The 16,320-nt window shown below is 50.7% G+C and overlaps 1 protein-coding gene across 8 annotated transcripts in view; it reads right to left on the reverse strand.

Annotated features, from left to right (window-relative positions):
- The window catches only part of CUX1 (cut like homeobox 1), a 365,888-nt gene that overhangs the window by 39,231 nt on the left and 310,337 nt on the right, over positions 1–16,320 (reverse strand). For 6 of the 8 annotated variants that reach the window (XM_045819302.1, XM_045819301.1, XM_045819305.1 and 3 more), the window contains one exon: positions 3,147–3,449. The exons of the other annotated variants lie outside the window; for them this stretch is intronic. In XM_045819302.1, the coding sequence (XP_045675258.1) occupies positions 3,147–3,449 (303 nt within the window). The remainder of the gene's footprint in view (positions 1–3,146; positions 3,450–16,320) is intronic. 8 annotated transcript variants of the gene reach the window in all.

A 16,320-nucleotide genomic window follows, 5' to 3' on the forward strand; every position in this document is an offset into this window, starting at 1 on the left:
GGGGGTTAATCCCAAACCCAAGCTTGGGAGGTTTAAGTAGCACACGGGGAGATCTCTCTTGTACAATCTCAAACCACAGGGCTGTCTGCACCAGCTCCTTTCACGATTTGCAAGGTTATGAGGACCTGCTGAGAAAACAGGCCACTTGACCCAAGGTCACAGCAGGAAAGAGAAGGAGAAAGAGCTCCTCAGCTCTGTTTTTCTGAAAAGCAGGCCATTTTCAATTCTGAAGTCTGTCCCCGCAGTCTAAGCTGCCTCTGCTGCCTGGAGCTCAAAGTGCCTTTTCTGGATGCCTTTCCCCTGGGGCCATGGTGGGCAGCGGGCTCCCCAGGCTGATCAGAGGGCAGACTGCTCTGGAACGCACAGGGGAGTGCTCATCAGAGGCTTAAAAAGAAAATTTCTCTTCTCTGAGAGCCACTCAGCTGCATGTTAAGAGGAACCACCACTTTTAAAGATACAGATGTGAATCAGGTACAATTAGAACGACTTGATGGGACAAGTTAAATGGACAGGACTCATTAGGCAGAAATGGAGACTGGGATCAGAGAGGCCAGTGTGTGGTCCTGTGGAGCCCACGACATGACAGCTGGGCGGATGGGGCCGTGGACTGGCTTCCTCCCGCTGTGCCTCACGCCCGCCATCTGTGAGAGGGGAACACCATCCCCTGCGCTCGTAGGGCTGCTGTGGGACAACGGGGGAGGGCTGCCTTGTGAAAACCGGGGCTCCAGTCAAGTCTAGGGCGTGGAAGGCTCTGGACTTGAGAAATTAATTTTTTTATATCACTCATTTGAACTTAGAGACACATTTACTGAATTTGTAAACTTGTGGTTTCTCTGCTTTTTAAACTGTTAGTTGAGGCTACAAATGTCCCAAGCTTTTACCCATTTTTTGACGTGGTTGTGAAAATAAATTTTTCCTAATTCTCATCTGGCAAATGGATCTCATTTCATTCAAGAAGCTTGCTATGTTCAGGAAAGTGATATACAGCTAGTACTATTTGCTTGATACATCTAGTTGTATGGGGGGAAGTGATTTCCCTTCCTTCCTTCCTTCCCTTCTTTTCTTTCCTTCCTCCCTCCCTTCTTCCCTCCCTCCCTAGAAACGGGGAGAGAAACATCGATGTGAGAGAGAAACATTTATCAGCTGCCTCTTGTACATGCCCTGACTGGGAACCAAACTTGCAACCCAGGCATGTGCCCTCACCAGGAATCAAACTGGTGACTTTGCTTTGTGGGACAATGCCCAATCAACTGAGCCATACTGGTCAGGGCTCAAATGCAAAATTATCTGTATTAGTTTTAGAGGTTTCAGAGCAGTGACTCTTGATTGTTTTTGGGTCATGGACCTATTTGAGAACTGGAAGAAAACTACACATTCTGCATTTGATTTCAAGAGATTGACAAATGAATACCCCAAGATCCCAGGCCAAAGGTTAAGAGACTGTCTTAGTTGACTCTCAGTTAAGGGTCGTCTTTGCTGCCCAATTCAGCTGTAGTCTGGCTCCCTCTACATTTATTAACTCATTAAGAGATTCCAACAGGGGAGGTAGCTCCTCTGCTGGAGAAGCTGAGACCAGTGAGAGCGACCGTAGAGACCACTTCTCATCTCTGGGTCAAGGGTGACACTGCCATGGAGCCTTCTGGAAGTTACTGCTCAGAGGCTTACATTATCTGCGTGGCATGAGAAGTTTCGCCCCTCAGAGCACCGGTGTATGCTTCACAGTGTTTGAAAACGAAGTCCCACAAGCCGTGGCTGCGGGTGAACCTTGTCAGCTACGACTCTATCGCCGACGGGGGAAAGGGTAGGAGGCCAAGGAGATTTTAAGGTTCATAATCTCATACCTGCGATCCTGCAACTTATCAGTGTTTGAAAATCAGAGTTTTCTTCAGCCGATGTTCAACCTTTATGTGCTATGCTATGTTCTACAAGGGAGCGGGCAGCAGCACTCCGCCGGACCTGCTTCCGCGGACTCGCCATAAGAGTGTAAGTAAGGCGGGGGCGACACAAGTCCAGGAACCCCGCACATCTTAGTAATCAATGGACATGTGGCGGGACTTGGCCATTTTTAAGTCCACAGCTAAGTTTTTATTTTTATGAACTAATTAAAAATGTTCTCAGTGGATATCCCTTCTCTCTCGTTCTGTTTTGCACAAGCAGTCAGGTAGAAGGCCTCAAGCAGACAAGCGGCCTGACCCCCAGGCTGTGAGGTCACTCTTTGAAATTTCCCAGAGCTCATGTCACCGCTTCTCCTTTCTTTCCCACCCCCTGGGGAAGATGGGCACACAAGGCCCCTCCTGACGGTGCCCGGCAGATTCTGAGAACTCCTGGGGGCCGTCTTAACCTGCACTGCAGAGAACAATGCTCTTTCAGTTGACTTCTACACCCGGGCAGTAAGAACGTCAGAAGTGTTTGGGGAGTGGCTATTTCTGTTGTCTGGATGCCCAAACCAGGAGAACCCTACCTGGTCAGTACTGTCCTGCAGGAGCAGGGTGGTCTGAAATGACTCAACACCCTAACAATCTCAGAGCTGCGGACACTCATCAGTGGTGCCACAGAGCCCTCCCCGAGAGCCCCCTTGGGCAGAGCAATGCACCCTGGGTGTGACACCCAGTGGGAGGCCCAGGGCCCTGAGCCCGCCTCATGAGGCAGGAGGGATGACAGCAACAGACCATTAGCTGCCAGGCAGAGTGCTAGAAACTGCCGCTACTCACAACCCCACGGCGGGCACTGTTGCTCCAGTTTTACTGAGGGCTCAGAGAGCAGCCTGCTCAGCATCACAGACAGACACTAGTAGAAGAGTTAGAATTTGAACCCAGTCTGTAACACTCTTCCACCATGCCATCCAGATGCTGCTGGGCTGAGGCTGATCATGCCCAGCCCTGGTGCCCACAAGGATTTGGAGCCCTACTGGGCATTCTCCAATCAAGGTAGCTCGAGTGACCGTCTGCACTGGTGCAGTGGTGAGGAGCCAGCTGGGACCGACCAGTGGAATTGTAGCATCCTGAGTGTCCACGACTCTGGAGTGTTCTACGAATGTTTAAAACCTTTGCTGGCTCAGCCTGAGGCCCCTTCACCTGTTCTTCCTAAGAACTCCAGCTGGATGTGACCTGCCACCCCTGGACTTGGCCGTTCAGAAGAGAACTTACCAAGGTTGTTGTCAGTCAGCACCTCCTTGACCCTCTTGGTTATTCCGTAGGTGTCCAGCTCTGGAGACATGGCTACCAGCTCTTGAATGCTGAGGGCTGAGTGTCCGGAGAGAGGCAGCGGGGTGGTAGGCTGGGAGTCTGAAGCAGGCGGGTCGCTGGGTTCTGGCGGTTTGCCGTCCTTACTTGTTTCAATGGCGGGACAGGGCTGCTGGACCAGTTCAGTCAAACTCTTCACCGATTCACTGGAGCTCATTGGTGATTCGGGCGCGGGGCTGCAGCTGGCAGAGGTCTTTGGCGTGCTTTCTGTAATTAAGGCACACGGAAAACTGAGGCTGAAAACCTTATGTCACCATGTACACCCACTTTCCTCACCTAGGACAGTAAATAAATGTCCTGTATAAGAGGAGTACAGTATGGCAATCTATGAATCTTTGAGAATTGTTTTATAGTTTTTTGGCCGAGGTATTAAAAAAAGTAGCAATAGAAGAGGAACTGCAGGTTTAAAGAAAAAGTTTCTGAGGACTCAGTACAGTTAGAAATGTGGCAGCAACCCTGTGCTGTTGCTGTCGTGATCTCCCCTAACGCTGCCTCACAGCTCTCTAATGCAGAAGCACCTTGCCTACACTGTGACTCACATACCGATTTGTCCAGTTTCCCAGACAAAACAAATGGACATGTTATTTTACATGAACACTGCCTATGATGTGTGGTCACCACAGTGATGACCCTTGACAAAGAGACCTGAAGCTCCAAGCTGGACCCTGGCAGCCCAGCGCTGAGTCTCAGGACCCCAGGAGGGTTCCCACTGTGACCCCCAAAGGCTCCCCCAGCCGCCAGAGTGGACTCAGTGAACATCGGCGCATACAGGTGGTCCCCAAAAGACTCACTGCTTCATTAAACAAAACATAACACCAAATAATAAGGGAACTACAATTGGCCGTATAATGACAGTTCCCTTTGCTAAATATATTATATGCAGGATAACAACCTATTTTGAACCCAAAAGAATGAAGAATGTATTCTAAACATCAGGCATATTTTGTATACTACTTAGAAAGATAAAATCCCCCCAGAAAAACAACTGCAATTCAATTGGTAAACCGATTTATTGTCCCAGACTGCAACAGAGTTCCAACAGCGCATAAACCTGTGTCCTCAACCTGGAAAACCAGGTTAGGAAGCAACACTGGCTTGTGAAAGATGTGAGAGAGACGGACGCAACAGCAGAAATGGTCCGTATAAATCTTTAAGGCAATGTGGATCCTGCAAATCGGATTTCTTCTCTCTCTCACCTCCAGGTCATCAGACAACTGGATATAAAACCCAGCAAATGTTATTTTTGTATCTGAAGCAGCAAAGGAATTGTACTGTAAATTTGCCCTGATTCACCCATGCGAGGGACCAATTTGGCAGATCATCCATCTTGCTCACTGTATACTGTCAAGGATGGCAAGAATTTCCCACATGATAAACAGATTTCTTCTCAGGTTTGTGTCCTTTAACCTACAGCAAGGTCAAAATCATGGCTGCCTGGCTAACAAACCGCTCGGTGCCGCTGCCCTCAAACTCTCCCCGAATAACTCAAGCGGCGGTGCATTCCCTTCTTTCAGGAATTCTCAGCAAGCTGCTCACATGCATTTTTGCCATAAAGAACCCTTGAAAGAACAGAGGCGCTCACCACATGTGACCAACGTCCCTCTGTGCTCCAGATCGTGGCTGCAGACAAAGGCAAATCCTCAAGATCAAAACCCGGCGTGGGCCTTACAGTGCACTGGGCCAGCTGGTGCCTGCACCTCCACTCCGAGTCTGTCTAACAGGCAACTTGAAGCCTAGTGTGCTTTTGGGGGACTCTTACTCACTAATAGACATGTGTGCACACAGATGCCACCATCGTCTCAGGTCACAGAAAGCAGAATCTGGGCCATGTTTTGGTTATTTTCCCCCAATCCTCCCTTGAAGACATGCTTACTTATTTTAGAGAGAGGTGAAGGGAAGGAGAGAAAGGGAGAGAAACACTGATTGGTTACTTTTTGTATGCACCCTGGCTGGGGATTGAACCCGCAACCTAGGTATGTGCCCTGGTTAGGAATCAAACCTGTGACTTTTTTGGATTGTGGGACAATGCTCCAACCAACAGCCCCACTGATCAGGGCTGGGACACCCTTTTGGATAGTCACGGACCAATTAAACAGCAAACAGGCTCACTGGAGATACCAGGAATCCACATGCCCAGAACATCATGTTGGAAAGAGGGTCATTCTTCAGAAAGCCATTTCCAGTAGCACCGCAGCTCCAGGGGCAGGACTGGCATGGCAAGGCCGGGCCTATTAACAAGCTCCCACAGCCCCTGGCAAGGTGGCGGGTCCCTGGTGTGGGAGCACAGGTGCTTGCCTGTCTGATTCAGCATCATCACAGAACAAGAAACGTTAGTCAACAGAAAAGATGAAACCTTCTGATTACAACAATATTTTTTTTTTTGAAAGAACAAGGCTTTGCTCTACACTATGTACTTAAAGATAATTAAGAAAAGAAATAAATGAGTAGTCCTGCGACTGGCACTAAGGCCCTGAACTCGGGGGTGGAAGCTGCCTCTCTGAGCCAGCTCTGGTAACTGGAACACCGTTCTTGACCTCTCGGGACACCCTGGCTTCTGTGCTCGAAAAATGCAGACAGGGCCGTAGTGAGGAGCATACCTGCCGTATAGTTGTTGCTAAGAAACACAATCTAAATTTGATGGTAAGAAAAAGAACAGTTATTAAATTGTATCAAATATATTTGTTATATAAAGGTCTCTACATCCAACATAAATCTCCTCATAATTTATTGCTATTTGTCCCACAATGCCTGGCACAAGACCGAAGTGCTGGTGATGGTCTCAACAGCTATGTCTTGTATGATACCATGTAGGCGACATTCTGGAAAAGGTGAAACACTAAGGACAGAAAACTGATCAGTTGCTACTTGGGGTGAGGGGCAGGAGTTGACTTCAAAGGGGCACGAGGGAATTCTGGGGAGAAGATGGAATTACTCTATGTCTCAATTGCCAAAACTCATGTAAATTAAATTCCAACATAAACTTAGGGAAAAAGTGCTAGTGGGAAGAACAAATGAAGATGTGTCATTCCATCCATTTTTTTCACTCATTCCCTCAGCCTGCTGAGCCAGGCCTTTGGCACCGTGGCCGTGAATGGGCAGAGGCGGCCCCGCCCTGTTGGAGCTCACACTGTAGGGAAGGCAGGTGGTCATTAAACCGAAGCACCCAAAGGCATGAGCGTCCAGAGGGGGACGGATGGGGGAGCAACCAGCAAGGTGGTGGGAGATGCTGATGTGGCCCAGGGGTCAGAGAAACCTCCGGGTAGATGACGTTTAGGTGGACTTCAGGCATGAACAGGAATCAGCCAGGTAAGTCAGGAAGAGCAGGAGTAGCAAAGAAAGGGAGGTAGATTCTTCCAGACATCTGGTAGGCTTGAGGCATGAAACTGAGCGTACCAAGAACACCAGGCAGAGAGAGGCCCCGAGGGGCTGGGTTGTGCAGGGCCTCTGAATTGGCTTCCTGTGCTGGGGTGCTGGGGAAAGGTCCTTCACCCGGGCAACGCTTCTCTTTGGGTGACACAAAGCGGGCACTAGAAGGGGCATTGAGGCCTTGTCTGAAAGAGCAAAAATCTGGAAAGAGTGCCTATCACTAGGCGACCAGGTCTCTGCATTGTGACCCATCATACAACATACTACCTGCTACAGACGGCAGCGAGAACGTTGGGACCGGAGCCCCAGGCACCAGCACCCAGAGCACGACGGCAAGCCCCCAGAGCAAAGCGTGGGGCAAAACTGAGTCTGACGTCTGTGTCCGGGTTGGAAGCTGGCCCGTGCGGTGTGTTGTGGTGCCTACCTGGACGCACAGCAAGGGTGAAAGTCAAGCGCAGGGGTGATAAAGGGCAGATTCAGGATGTTGACTTCTAGGAGGGATGAACTTTGGGAGGGGGCTTTGGCGCTATCTTTAATGTTTTCTTTCTTTTAAAAACATAGTACTGAATTATGACTAGTACCTGTCATTCATTATACTATTCAGGAATTTTATGTTTCAAATGTTACAGACCTAACATCAAAAAGTCAGAAAGCGAGTAAGAGCACTGCCATTTCAGTAGAGGAACAAACCTGCCAATAGCAAGGTCGGGGCCAGGAGGTCCTGAGGGGGCAGTGGTGCTGTCTGGGGACAGTGGACGGTGGCCTGGAGGAGGGCAGGGAGTGGGGTGGCGAGAAGTAGACAGGTTCAAGAGAGACTCAGGAGGTAGCTTCCACAGGACTTGGGGCGGAGTGAACGTGGGGAGGGCAGAGGAAGGGAGAGACGATGCTTGCTTTCCACACTGGGCCTTGGGCAACTGGGTAAACGGGTGCCATTCTGGGAGAGGCTGCACTGCCGCAGGGAGTCTTGGGGTAATTAGAAGACAATGATTAAGAAACCCCATTTTGTCATCATTTGTAACAGCAGCTCCTACTTAAGCTAACATCTCTTGTGCACTCACTGTGTGCCAGGCATTGTGATAAGGCTCGTGAGAATGGACTAATTTAACCCTTATGACAACCTCACTATGTGAGGTAGACATATCCATTTTCCTCTTATTTTTTTTAAACCCTCACCTGAGGACATATTTATTGATTTTAGAGAGGAAAAGAGAAGGAGGGAGGGAGGGAGGGAGGGAGGTGAGAGGGGAGGGGAGAGGGAGGGAGGGAGATGGCGGGGGCAGGGGAGAGAGATTAATCAGTTGCCCGTCAATCACACTCCAACTGGGGATCACACCTGCCACTAGGCATGTGCCCTGACTGGGGTAGAAACCTCAGCCTTTGGTGTATGGGGCGATGTTCCAACCAACGAGCCACACCGGCCAGGGCCACTTCCCTCTTTTGAGAGACACAAGATACTGTGCCCAGAGCTACATAGCCAGGAGCTAGCCAGATGTTCCATAGTCTAAGCAGCCCACCCATACAGCTGGGTGATGCCCGCATCCATGCAGCTGTTAGTGGTGGTGCAACTGGACATGGTTTCTCCACACTCCACACACCAGGGTGCACAAGTTCCAAAAACCTGATGGTGAGCCACATAAAGCCAGTCCACTACCACTGTGAGGGGAGGGACACAGTGCATTTAGTACCATGCATGAATGTGGCAGTGCACAAAGGGTACTGACGCAGTTTCACTCAACTCCCATAACAGCGCTGAGGCAGAAATATAAACCCTGCACTCCAGGTGAGGAGACTGGTTCAGAGAGCAGTGTGACTTATTCGGGTCAAATGGATGGAATAAGGACCTGTGTCAGATCAGCGGTGGAGAGCCTCCACGCCTCTGTCCGTCCTTCGCCTGCCAATCACTGCAGTGCACGGCAGCCTGCCTGCTTTCTCTTCACTCACTCACTCAAACATTTTTAAAGCACCTACTCTGTGACATGCACTCTGCTAGACAGTGAAGGTAAATTAGATACAAACCTTGTTTTTAGAGAGTCTGCAGTGTGTAGGACGGGAACAACTGAAAATAGGTAATTTGCATATTTGAAAAGCCCAGCCAACGTCCCATCTATTCAATTTTGGCAGCAACAGTGAGGTGTTACATTTAAAAAGTGATTCGTGTGGATTCATTTTTTGGTAAGGCTTAGAATTTTGCATAAGAGCCGCCTGGTCAGTAAGATACAGAAAGCAGGGAGAGGGACTCAAGGCCCTCTGAAACACACAAGCCATTCAGGAACTATACAAGGATTATGAAAAATATTACATTCCAAAAACAGCAGGCAAACAACAGCTGCCTTAAGTTTTCAATAGAAGCCAACTGAAAATGCACACCCACCATAATTTTCAGAGGCAAATCTCTACAGTTTATCCGATCTGTTTAAATTTCCATACCCAGCCCTCTATCTGCAGTAATAATAATCCAAATTCCATTTAGTGTTCATTTGAGCAGTCAGGATAAAGTCATTTCTTATTATCTCCCCACTGTGTAAAAAACAGCTTGAAGGTAGGAAGTCAGCAAGCATTTTCACCAAAAAGTAATTATTGTAAGTGACATTTTTACTGCTGGCATGCCATAAGGCGAACTGTGCATTCAGAAGGACAAGTTGCTGAAACAAAATGACAGGGTACTCTGTGACATTCTGACAAGAACCCAAACATTATTTAACTGGCGGCCGGTCTGATGTACCACTTTTCATTATGTCCATAGTTTAGGCTTCAAGCTTGTGCCAAACCAGGAAATTCCAAGTGCCCGTAAAGACAGACAAGTCTGGAAGGATGGGAGAGAGAAGGCAGGAGACTGGGCTGGGAGTGCGTCAGCGAACAGAGCCGGGTGCAGCAGGGCCCCGGCCCGGCACGTGTGAATGTGAACGTGAACGTGAACGAGGGAGGAGATCAAGGACGAGAAAAGGGAGAGCAGAGAGAGGCAGACAGAGATAGATGGGGCCGGATGGGACAGAAGCCTTGGCAGCTGCAAGTGGCACGATGGTGCCAGGGTGTGCAGAATGTTCTGAAGTGCCCGTTGCTGGCGTTCGCTGTCCAACAGAAGCCCTGGTGGCCTGGAAGGACCCTGCCCAGCTTGAGGGCCTTTCCGGCTGACAGTGCTGACAGCTTCAAAAGCCACAACAGGCTGGACCGCTTCCCAGCCGAGCTCGGATGTAGATTGTGATAGAGACACTAACCCTGGGCCGGACGGGGGAGACCTGATGGCATGCTCCTGCGGCTCTTCTCTGAAGAGAGCCGTCACCTGAGGGCTTTTGGCCAAATAGCCTCTATAGAAATAAAGAGGTTCTTGGCTTCAAAAATGAACAGCCACCTAATTTAGTCACAAATTAGCCAGGCCTGTGCCACCCAGGATTTCGAGGCCCTCTCACTGACAAGTTCCAACACCTCTGAACACCAAACCTCTCACCGGTGGAGGTGGCAGCACTGGTGGGCTCCTCAGGGCCCGGACGCCGCCTCAGAGGCCAACAACAGACACTCATGCCCCTGAGGACCACACCGTTTCCACAGTCACGTGTCTTTGTTAGACACAACCCACATAAACACATGGAGGTTTTTACTTTTGAATGTGAGTGGTATTTTGACTGGTTATCAGGAACTTGAAACAAAATACCTGGACACTTGAATAGATGTCACACACGCAGGAGCTTTCCACCCCCTTCTGCCATGCCACTGGATACCTCCCAGAGCAGAGAGACACAGGAGTGATCTAACAACACAGCAGGGAGTATCAGAAGATGCACCCACAGTGGCCGTGCCACAAAACTGCCTTCCTTCCCAGGGCTCGCACCTGATGCCCTTGGGGAGAGGAGGGAGTGGCCTCGCTGCCCCAGGTCCCATTCCCAAGGGCTCCAGATGACTGGGGGAGGCTCCCCCACAACAAAGAAGGGGCAACCACACACCCCTCCCCACCCCAGCTTGTGCCACCCCTTCTTGCCGCCTGGGGTGGGCAATACTCTTGGTCCTCAGCCAGCCTGGGGGTTGCCTTAAATCACCAAAAATCTCAGCAAACCTACTAAATCATTCTTTTTTCCCCAATAGCAGAAAAGAGTAACCTGAGAAAGGTTGGGGGTGGGCTGGACGGAAAACCTGAGTGGGGGGGTGGGCAGCCAGGGGGCTGGGTAGGACCCTCTCTGGTCCCTGGAAGGGTAGATGCCACCTGTCAGCTCTAGTTTCTTCTGTAAGTGGAGGAGCAGTGACTTCCCTCCTGCGCACAGCCTAGCCCCTGCCAGGACTGAAGCGAGGCTAGCACAAAACGAGATGAAAGTGCCGGGCACACAGCAGGTGCTGGTGCATGTGCGTGAACACACATTTTTAAGTCTGCCTAAGGAACTGTTCTTTGGAAAAGATGATAGTGCTGGGAAAGAACGGAAGGCGGCAGGCAAAGAGGAAGGCCAAACAGGAGACGGACTGACTCCATGGAAGAAGCTGCGGGCCGCTGAGCAGGGCCGCTGGCAGGGGACGCTTGCACACCGCTCATTCGCAGGGCTGCCAGGGGCCAGAGCCAACTCAGCGGCACACAGCACCCACAAGGAACTCCTACAGTAACATAGAAGCCAACATACAAACCTTCATTAACAAAGGAAATCTGTTTAATAAAAGCAGGTTTCTATTGAACTTGTGCCATTTCTAGCTTATCTCCCCAGACCTGACTCCTAAACCCCTTGAAGGTAGGGCCCGTGTCTTTCATGCAGAAAGGCGAACTGCTAAGTGCCTGGTGTCCAGGCACAGGGGTAAACCAGGCAGGTGTCCTTAAGTCACTGTCACAAAGGCCCTGTGACGAGGGCGAGGCCAGGGATGTAGTGAGGGTGGTGGGTGCTCCCAGCACCGTCACTGAAGGGTGAGGCTGGGTTGGGCACGGAGGGGTGCCAAGACCTGAGGTGCGGGGAAGCAGAGAGGCGGGCCTGAGGTTGGGGGCGGGCCCCAGCTGGACATGCAGTCTGGACGCAAGGTTTTGGGTGTAATACTGCAGATAAAGGAATGCCCTGAGTCGTGAGCCAGGCGGAGGGGCTGTGGACACTGAAAAATGATCAATCTGACAGGCGTTTAGGAAATAGAAACTGGGTGTGCAAGACGGAGAGAGGAGTGGGGGTGGGCTGCCAGGCTTCCAGCCTAGGCCATCAGGTCGTCAGGAGAGCTCCCACTGGGACAAGGAACGCTGGCGGGAGAGTTGCTCTGGGCAGAAAGGCCAAGCTCAGTTTTGGGTGTGTTTCATCGGAAGTGGTGATGAATGCAGGGGTCTGGTGGGAGGTCTGGTGACGGAGGCCAGCACGTCCAGGGAGGCCCCAGGACTGCTACTGCGGTCCCTCAGGGGTCTCCAGACACGGGGGCTCCTCCCATCATAAACATCTTATGCCACCCGACGCTTCCCTCATTCTTGGGGTTACTTTTCACTTTCCCATTTACTACCCAGGCGGGGAAAGCACACTGGGGGCAACGATCTCAGCAAACCTGCACCGACCTGCACCAGGAGCTGCGGAGGGGCGTGGTCCTGGGGCCTCGGCTGAGTGAGAGCTCACCTGTGGGTGGGGCACTGCAAGGGGTTCAGGATGTAAATTTGCTCCCCCACAGGTGTCACTGTTTTTCTTGTGTATCTTTCATAGGCTCTTAAGAAAATATGCACATGAAAAGGAGAGTCGGAATATTTCAAAATACCCGCATTTTTCAGACTATAAGACGCCCTCCCCCCGCCCCCAATGGTTATTAATGCTGCCATTGGGTTCTGTTTACATTTACATTGGTGAAGTATTATGCTATTCATGTTATTAAATATTTTACTACATTTTTTGCTTCAAAATCCCCCCGCCCCCATTTTCCTCCTCTAAAACCTAGGTGCGTCTTATGGTCCAAAAATATGGTAAATTACAATTCAACTTTTGCAGTGAGTTCAGTCTGGCAAAGTTGCAGAAGTGACACAGGGTGACAGAGTTGGCCCTGCTTCAGGGGCACAGTGCTCACGCTGTTCCCAGCTTTTCTACACAGACCCATACTGATTTAGAAATAATACTTTCAAATTACCTCCAATAACCTTATTACCAAACCAGCTGTGTGTATTAACACTTACCAATGTGTCCCTGTGTGTTAGGAGAAAGTGTATGTCATACAAACAGTCTAAACATATATATTACTGAGATGGGAAAAAACAACCCTCTAGTTAACTGCTTTGCAGTAACCAAAGATTAATCACTGCGTGAGTGTGCGTGCGTGCGTGCCAGTGTGCACGGTCCTCTGCTTTTCAGGGTTCCTCTCTGGCTTTGGGCAAACCTGCCCATTCTTCACCAACAGTTACACCCTGGCAGGCAGCTCACACCTAATAGCAGAATTAATTTTCCTAGATGTCCAAGAGCTGCAGGGGCTAAGAAGAGGTATTCTTTCCGAGCCTTCTGAGCCTTGTAGGCCTGCAGCTCAGAAACTCTCAGGAACACAGTGGACACCAGGCTTCGAAATGTCAATCTGCACTGAGGCTCCAGCGTCCACCCCAAGAGCAGCCTGTCCCCTCTCCTAACACCGCCAGGCCGCCTGGCGTGCGGGTGGTGACGCCTGGGGCTGTGATGGCATGTTCCTTGGAGAGTCCATGGCTGACTACGGACACTGAACCCGCTGCTGTGGTGGGCCTGCCGGCTTCCCAACAATAGGCAGGTGCGTGAACTGGTCTGGCCCCCCAGGGGCCAGGGCCGTGCGGATTAGACCAAGTGACGTTCTGTCCTCCGCAGTGGTATCACAAAAGCTATTAAGGTACATTATTTTACGCATCCTCCCAATCTCTCCATACTGCTTTACTTAATTTGTGATGAAATTGTTGAGAAAGAGTACTTAATGTAGGACAGTCAGTAAAAGTAATTTATCATCTTCCCGCTTCAGTGCTCACGTTATCAGTGAACTCATTTTCTGCATTCATCATGCAATCAGCCTATTATTTGCATATTAATCAGGCAGTGGACCGTGAAAGAACTGCATCCCAGCCAAATGCTGCACTATCTCAGGAGAAACATGCAGTAATTATCATACATCAGTGTTATGATGTGGTAATTGATTATAACATCTTTCTGCTGCCCCCAGGGAGCCCCTCTGCTAACCCAGCTCCCGGCACTCTGGACAGGCTGTTCTCCTCCTCCCCAAATCAGAGGAGCCACTGCTGCTGGCTGAGAGCTATTTCTGCCAAGTATTGATCCTTCCTCCCAATTTTGTGAGGTGTTTGAACCGCATGGGACAAAACTGAGGGTGACTCGGGAAGGAGAGGGTCTAGCTGGGGGGCAGTGTCCCTCTGGACTCTGAGTGTCTTCTCTCCTCAGTTGTCTGGTTTTGGGGGGGCTGCTCGGGCTTCTGAGAAAGTACCAAATGAAATGCTACAACTTCAGTCTCTTCTCGTTGAGAAGTTGGTACAAAGGCAGTTTGGCTGCTTTATTTAGGAGCCAAATGACAGACTAATTTTGGTCCTCTTGTAAAGGACAGACGCAACATCTGCCAATTCAGACTTTGGCTATATTTAGGGACCCAGTTCCAAAGGGAAGAATGAAACGAAATCAAGATGAAGTCGGCGAGGGGCCTCCTGGGTGCTCCGGTCTATCCGGGTCCCCTTCCTGGGGCAGCCCGCCCGAGTGGGGCCCCCGGGCCAGTCCACACCGGGTTGAGGTTGGGGTCCTGGGCCGGCGCAGGGCCACAGGCAGGGAGAAGCCATGACAGCGAACGGGCACGATCCTGTAGCAGAGGAAGGACCTCAGGCCCCTGTGCGCTTTCCTGGGATTTAGACGGGAAGGGGTTGCAAAGCAGCATGGACCTGCCTCACAGGCTGCGTGAACGAAACCCTTTCTGGGGCAGAACTCGATAGTCCGACTCTGCCGCTGAGCTCTTGCCGGTTCTGTCCCCTCCTCCTGCTCGGCTCCACAGAGCAGACACAAGGCTGCACCCCAGGGCAACTGAGGTGTCTGATTTTCTGTTCATTGTTGGTTCTGTCTTGGATTTGACTTTTGCTATCTGTCCATTTACAATTTAAATCCAATTTTGTGCCCTGTTTTGCAACATGGCCTTGACTTTCCTCGGTGTTGTTCCAAGGACCACCCCTTCACCCACCATGGGGGAATCAAATCCTCAGGGCTGAGTGATGACCTGCCTGGACCTGGGTGCTCTGTGACATCTCCATGGCCTTGAGGCCACTGGTCTCAGGACCATGTGTGATTCTCCCACCTCCTTCCTGACTAGGGGCAAACTGCCTCTTATCCTGAGCTTCGGTTTTCTCAATCTGTCAGACGGGGGACATCATGCCCACTTACTGATTAAGGATGAAAGGTATTAATTAGCACAGTGCAGGGCACACAAACGATGCAACACTGCCAGTTTTCTCATTGCATTCCAACACCTTTTAAAGATTACCTTTGGGTTTTTAGGCATTTAAGCTTCGTTGTCCCTTCTCTAGAACCAGACCACTGAAAGCTGAAGTCCTCATTTGCTCCTATGACCTATTTTTGCCTCCTGTACTAAATGCGCAATGTACTGTAAATTCAATTTTCCAAAGAGTTTAAAAGGGAGAGGAAGGAGACGCATCTAGAGGCCTGTGGCTGGAGCGGCTGGGGCCTCCCCGAAAGGGGAGCTAGGGCGTGCCAGCACCAAGGGTCCAGGCAAAGCCAAGCCACGGAGAGGACTCCATTGGGATGGTACTGCCGCTCACCCAAGCCAAGAGTCACTCCTACATCCAGACAAGAAGGCTTGGCTCCGCACCAGCTTGCCCCAATGGCCTGGGCGATGACCTGCCGTCTCACTCTTAAAGGTCAAGGTTTCGGGCCGGCTTTAAGGAACGGTAGATGGAGAGGTGATGCCCAAAGATGGACAGCACTTTGGACAGGCCAGGAATCGGGGAGCCGAGTGTAGGTCCTTCAGTGGCCCTGGGTGCTGGCAGCCACCCAACAGCGTTCGTACTGGGTATCTCCACCCAAGGACTGGGTGGCTGGACTTCTTTTCTGTCTTCCAGACCGAGGCCTGTGCGGACACATTAGCCTACAGCTATCTGCGTGCGCACAAACATGTAATGGGAGTGGCTGCAGTGGCAGCTGCTGCCCTGGGAGCTTTATACATAAATGCATTTAAACCGCCCACAGCCTCGGACACAGGTACTTTATTTTTCCTATCTTATAGAAGCAGCTGAGACCCCAAGAGGTGAAGTTACTTCCAAGTCCACCCTGTCACCGGTGGCAGAGGCGGGGTGAGCCCGTGGCAGTATGTGGGCACCGCTGTGTCTCACTGCTGCTCACGTGTGCTGGCTACGGCCAGACAGTTCATGCTTTGCTGTGAAAATCCATCTAAACCTCTCTCATGAGTAACTGGTTAAATAAAATATGGTATGTCCAGATTCAGGAATCCCCTGCAGCTGTGAGAAGAGGAAGAACGCCCTTATGCACTGGCCTTGTAACGTGTCCACTGCACACTGCCAGGTGAGAAAAGCAAGCCCAGTGCCTGGGTCCTGCATGCTCCTTCCGCGTGGGACAAACACCTAGACCCAGGGCTCTGCAAGAAGCGGGGAGCAGGGTCGCTTCTGGGGAGGGCAGCTGGGGCTGGTGGATAAGTGTGGGGGGCGACATATTTTTAAAAAAGATATACCCCCTTTTAAACCTTGCATTTTGTAACCATGGCGCACTTCTCCTATTTAGAAAACTCCCACAAATAATAGGAAAAATCAGTCATC

This window comes from Phyllostomus hastatus, unplaced genomic scaffold (genome assembly GCF_019186645.2).
Source record: "Phyllostomus hastatus isolate PE091 unplaced genomic scaffold, TTU_PhHast_1.1 phas_scaffold_385, whole genome shotgun sequence".
Lineage (NCBI taxonomy): Eukaryota > Metazoa > Chordata > Mammalia > Chiroptera > Phyllostomidae > Phyllostomus > Phyllostomus hastatus.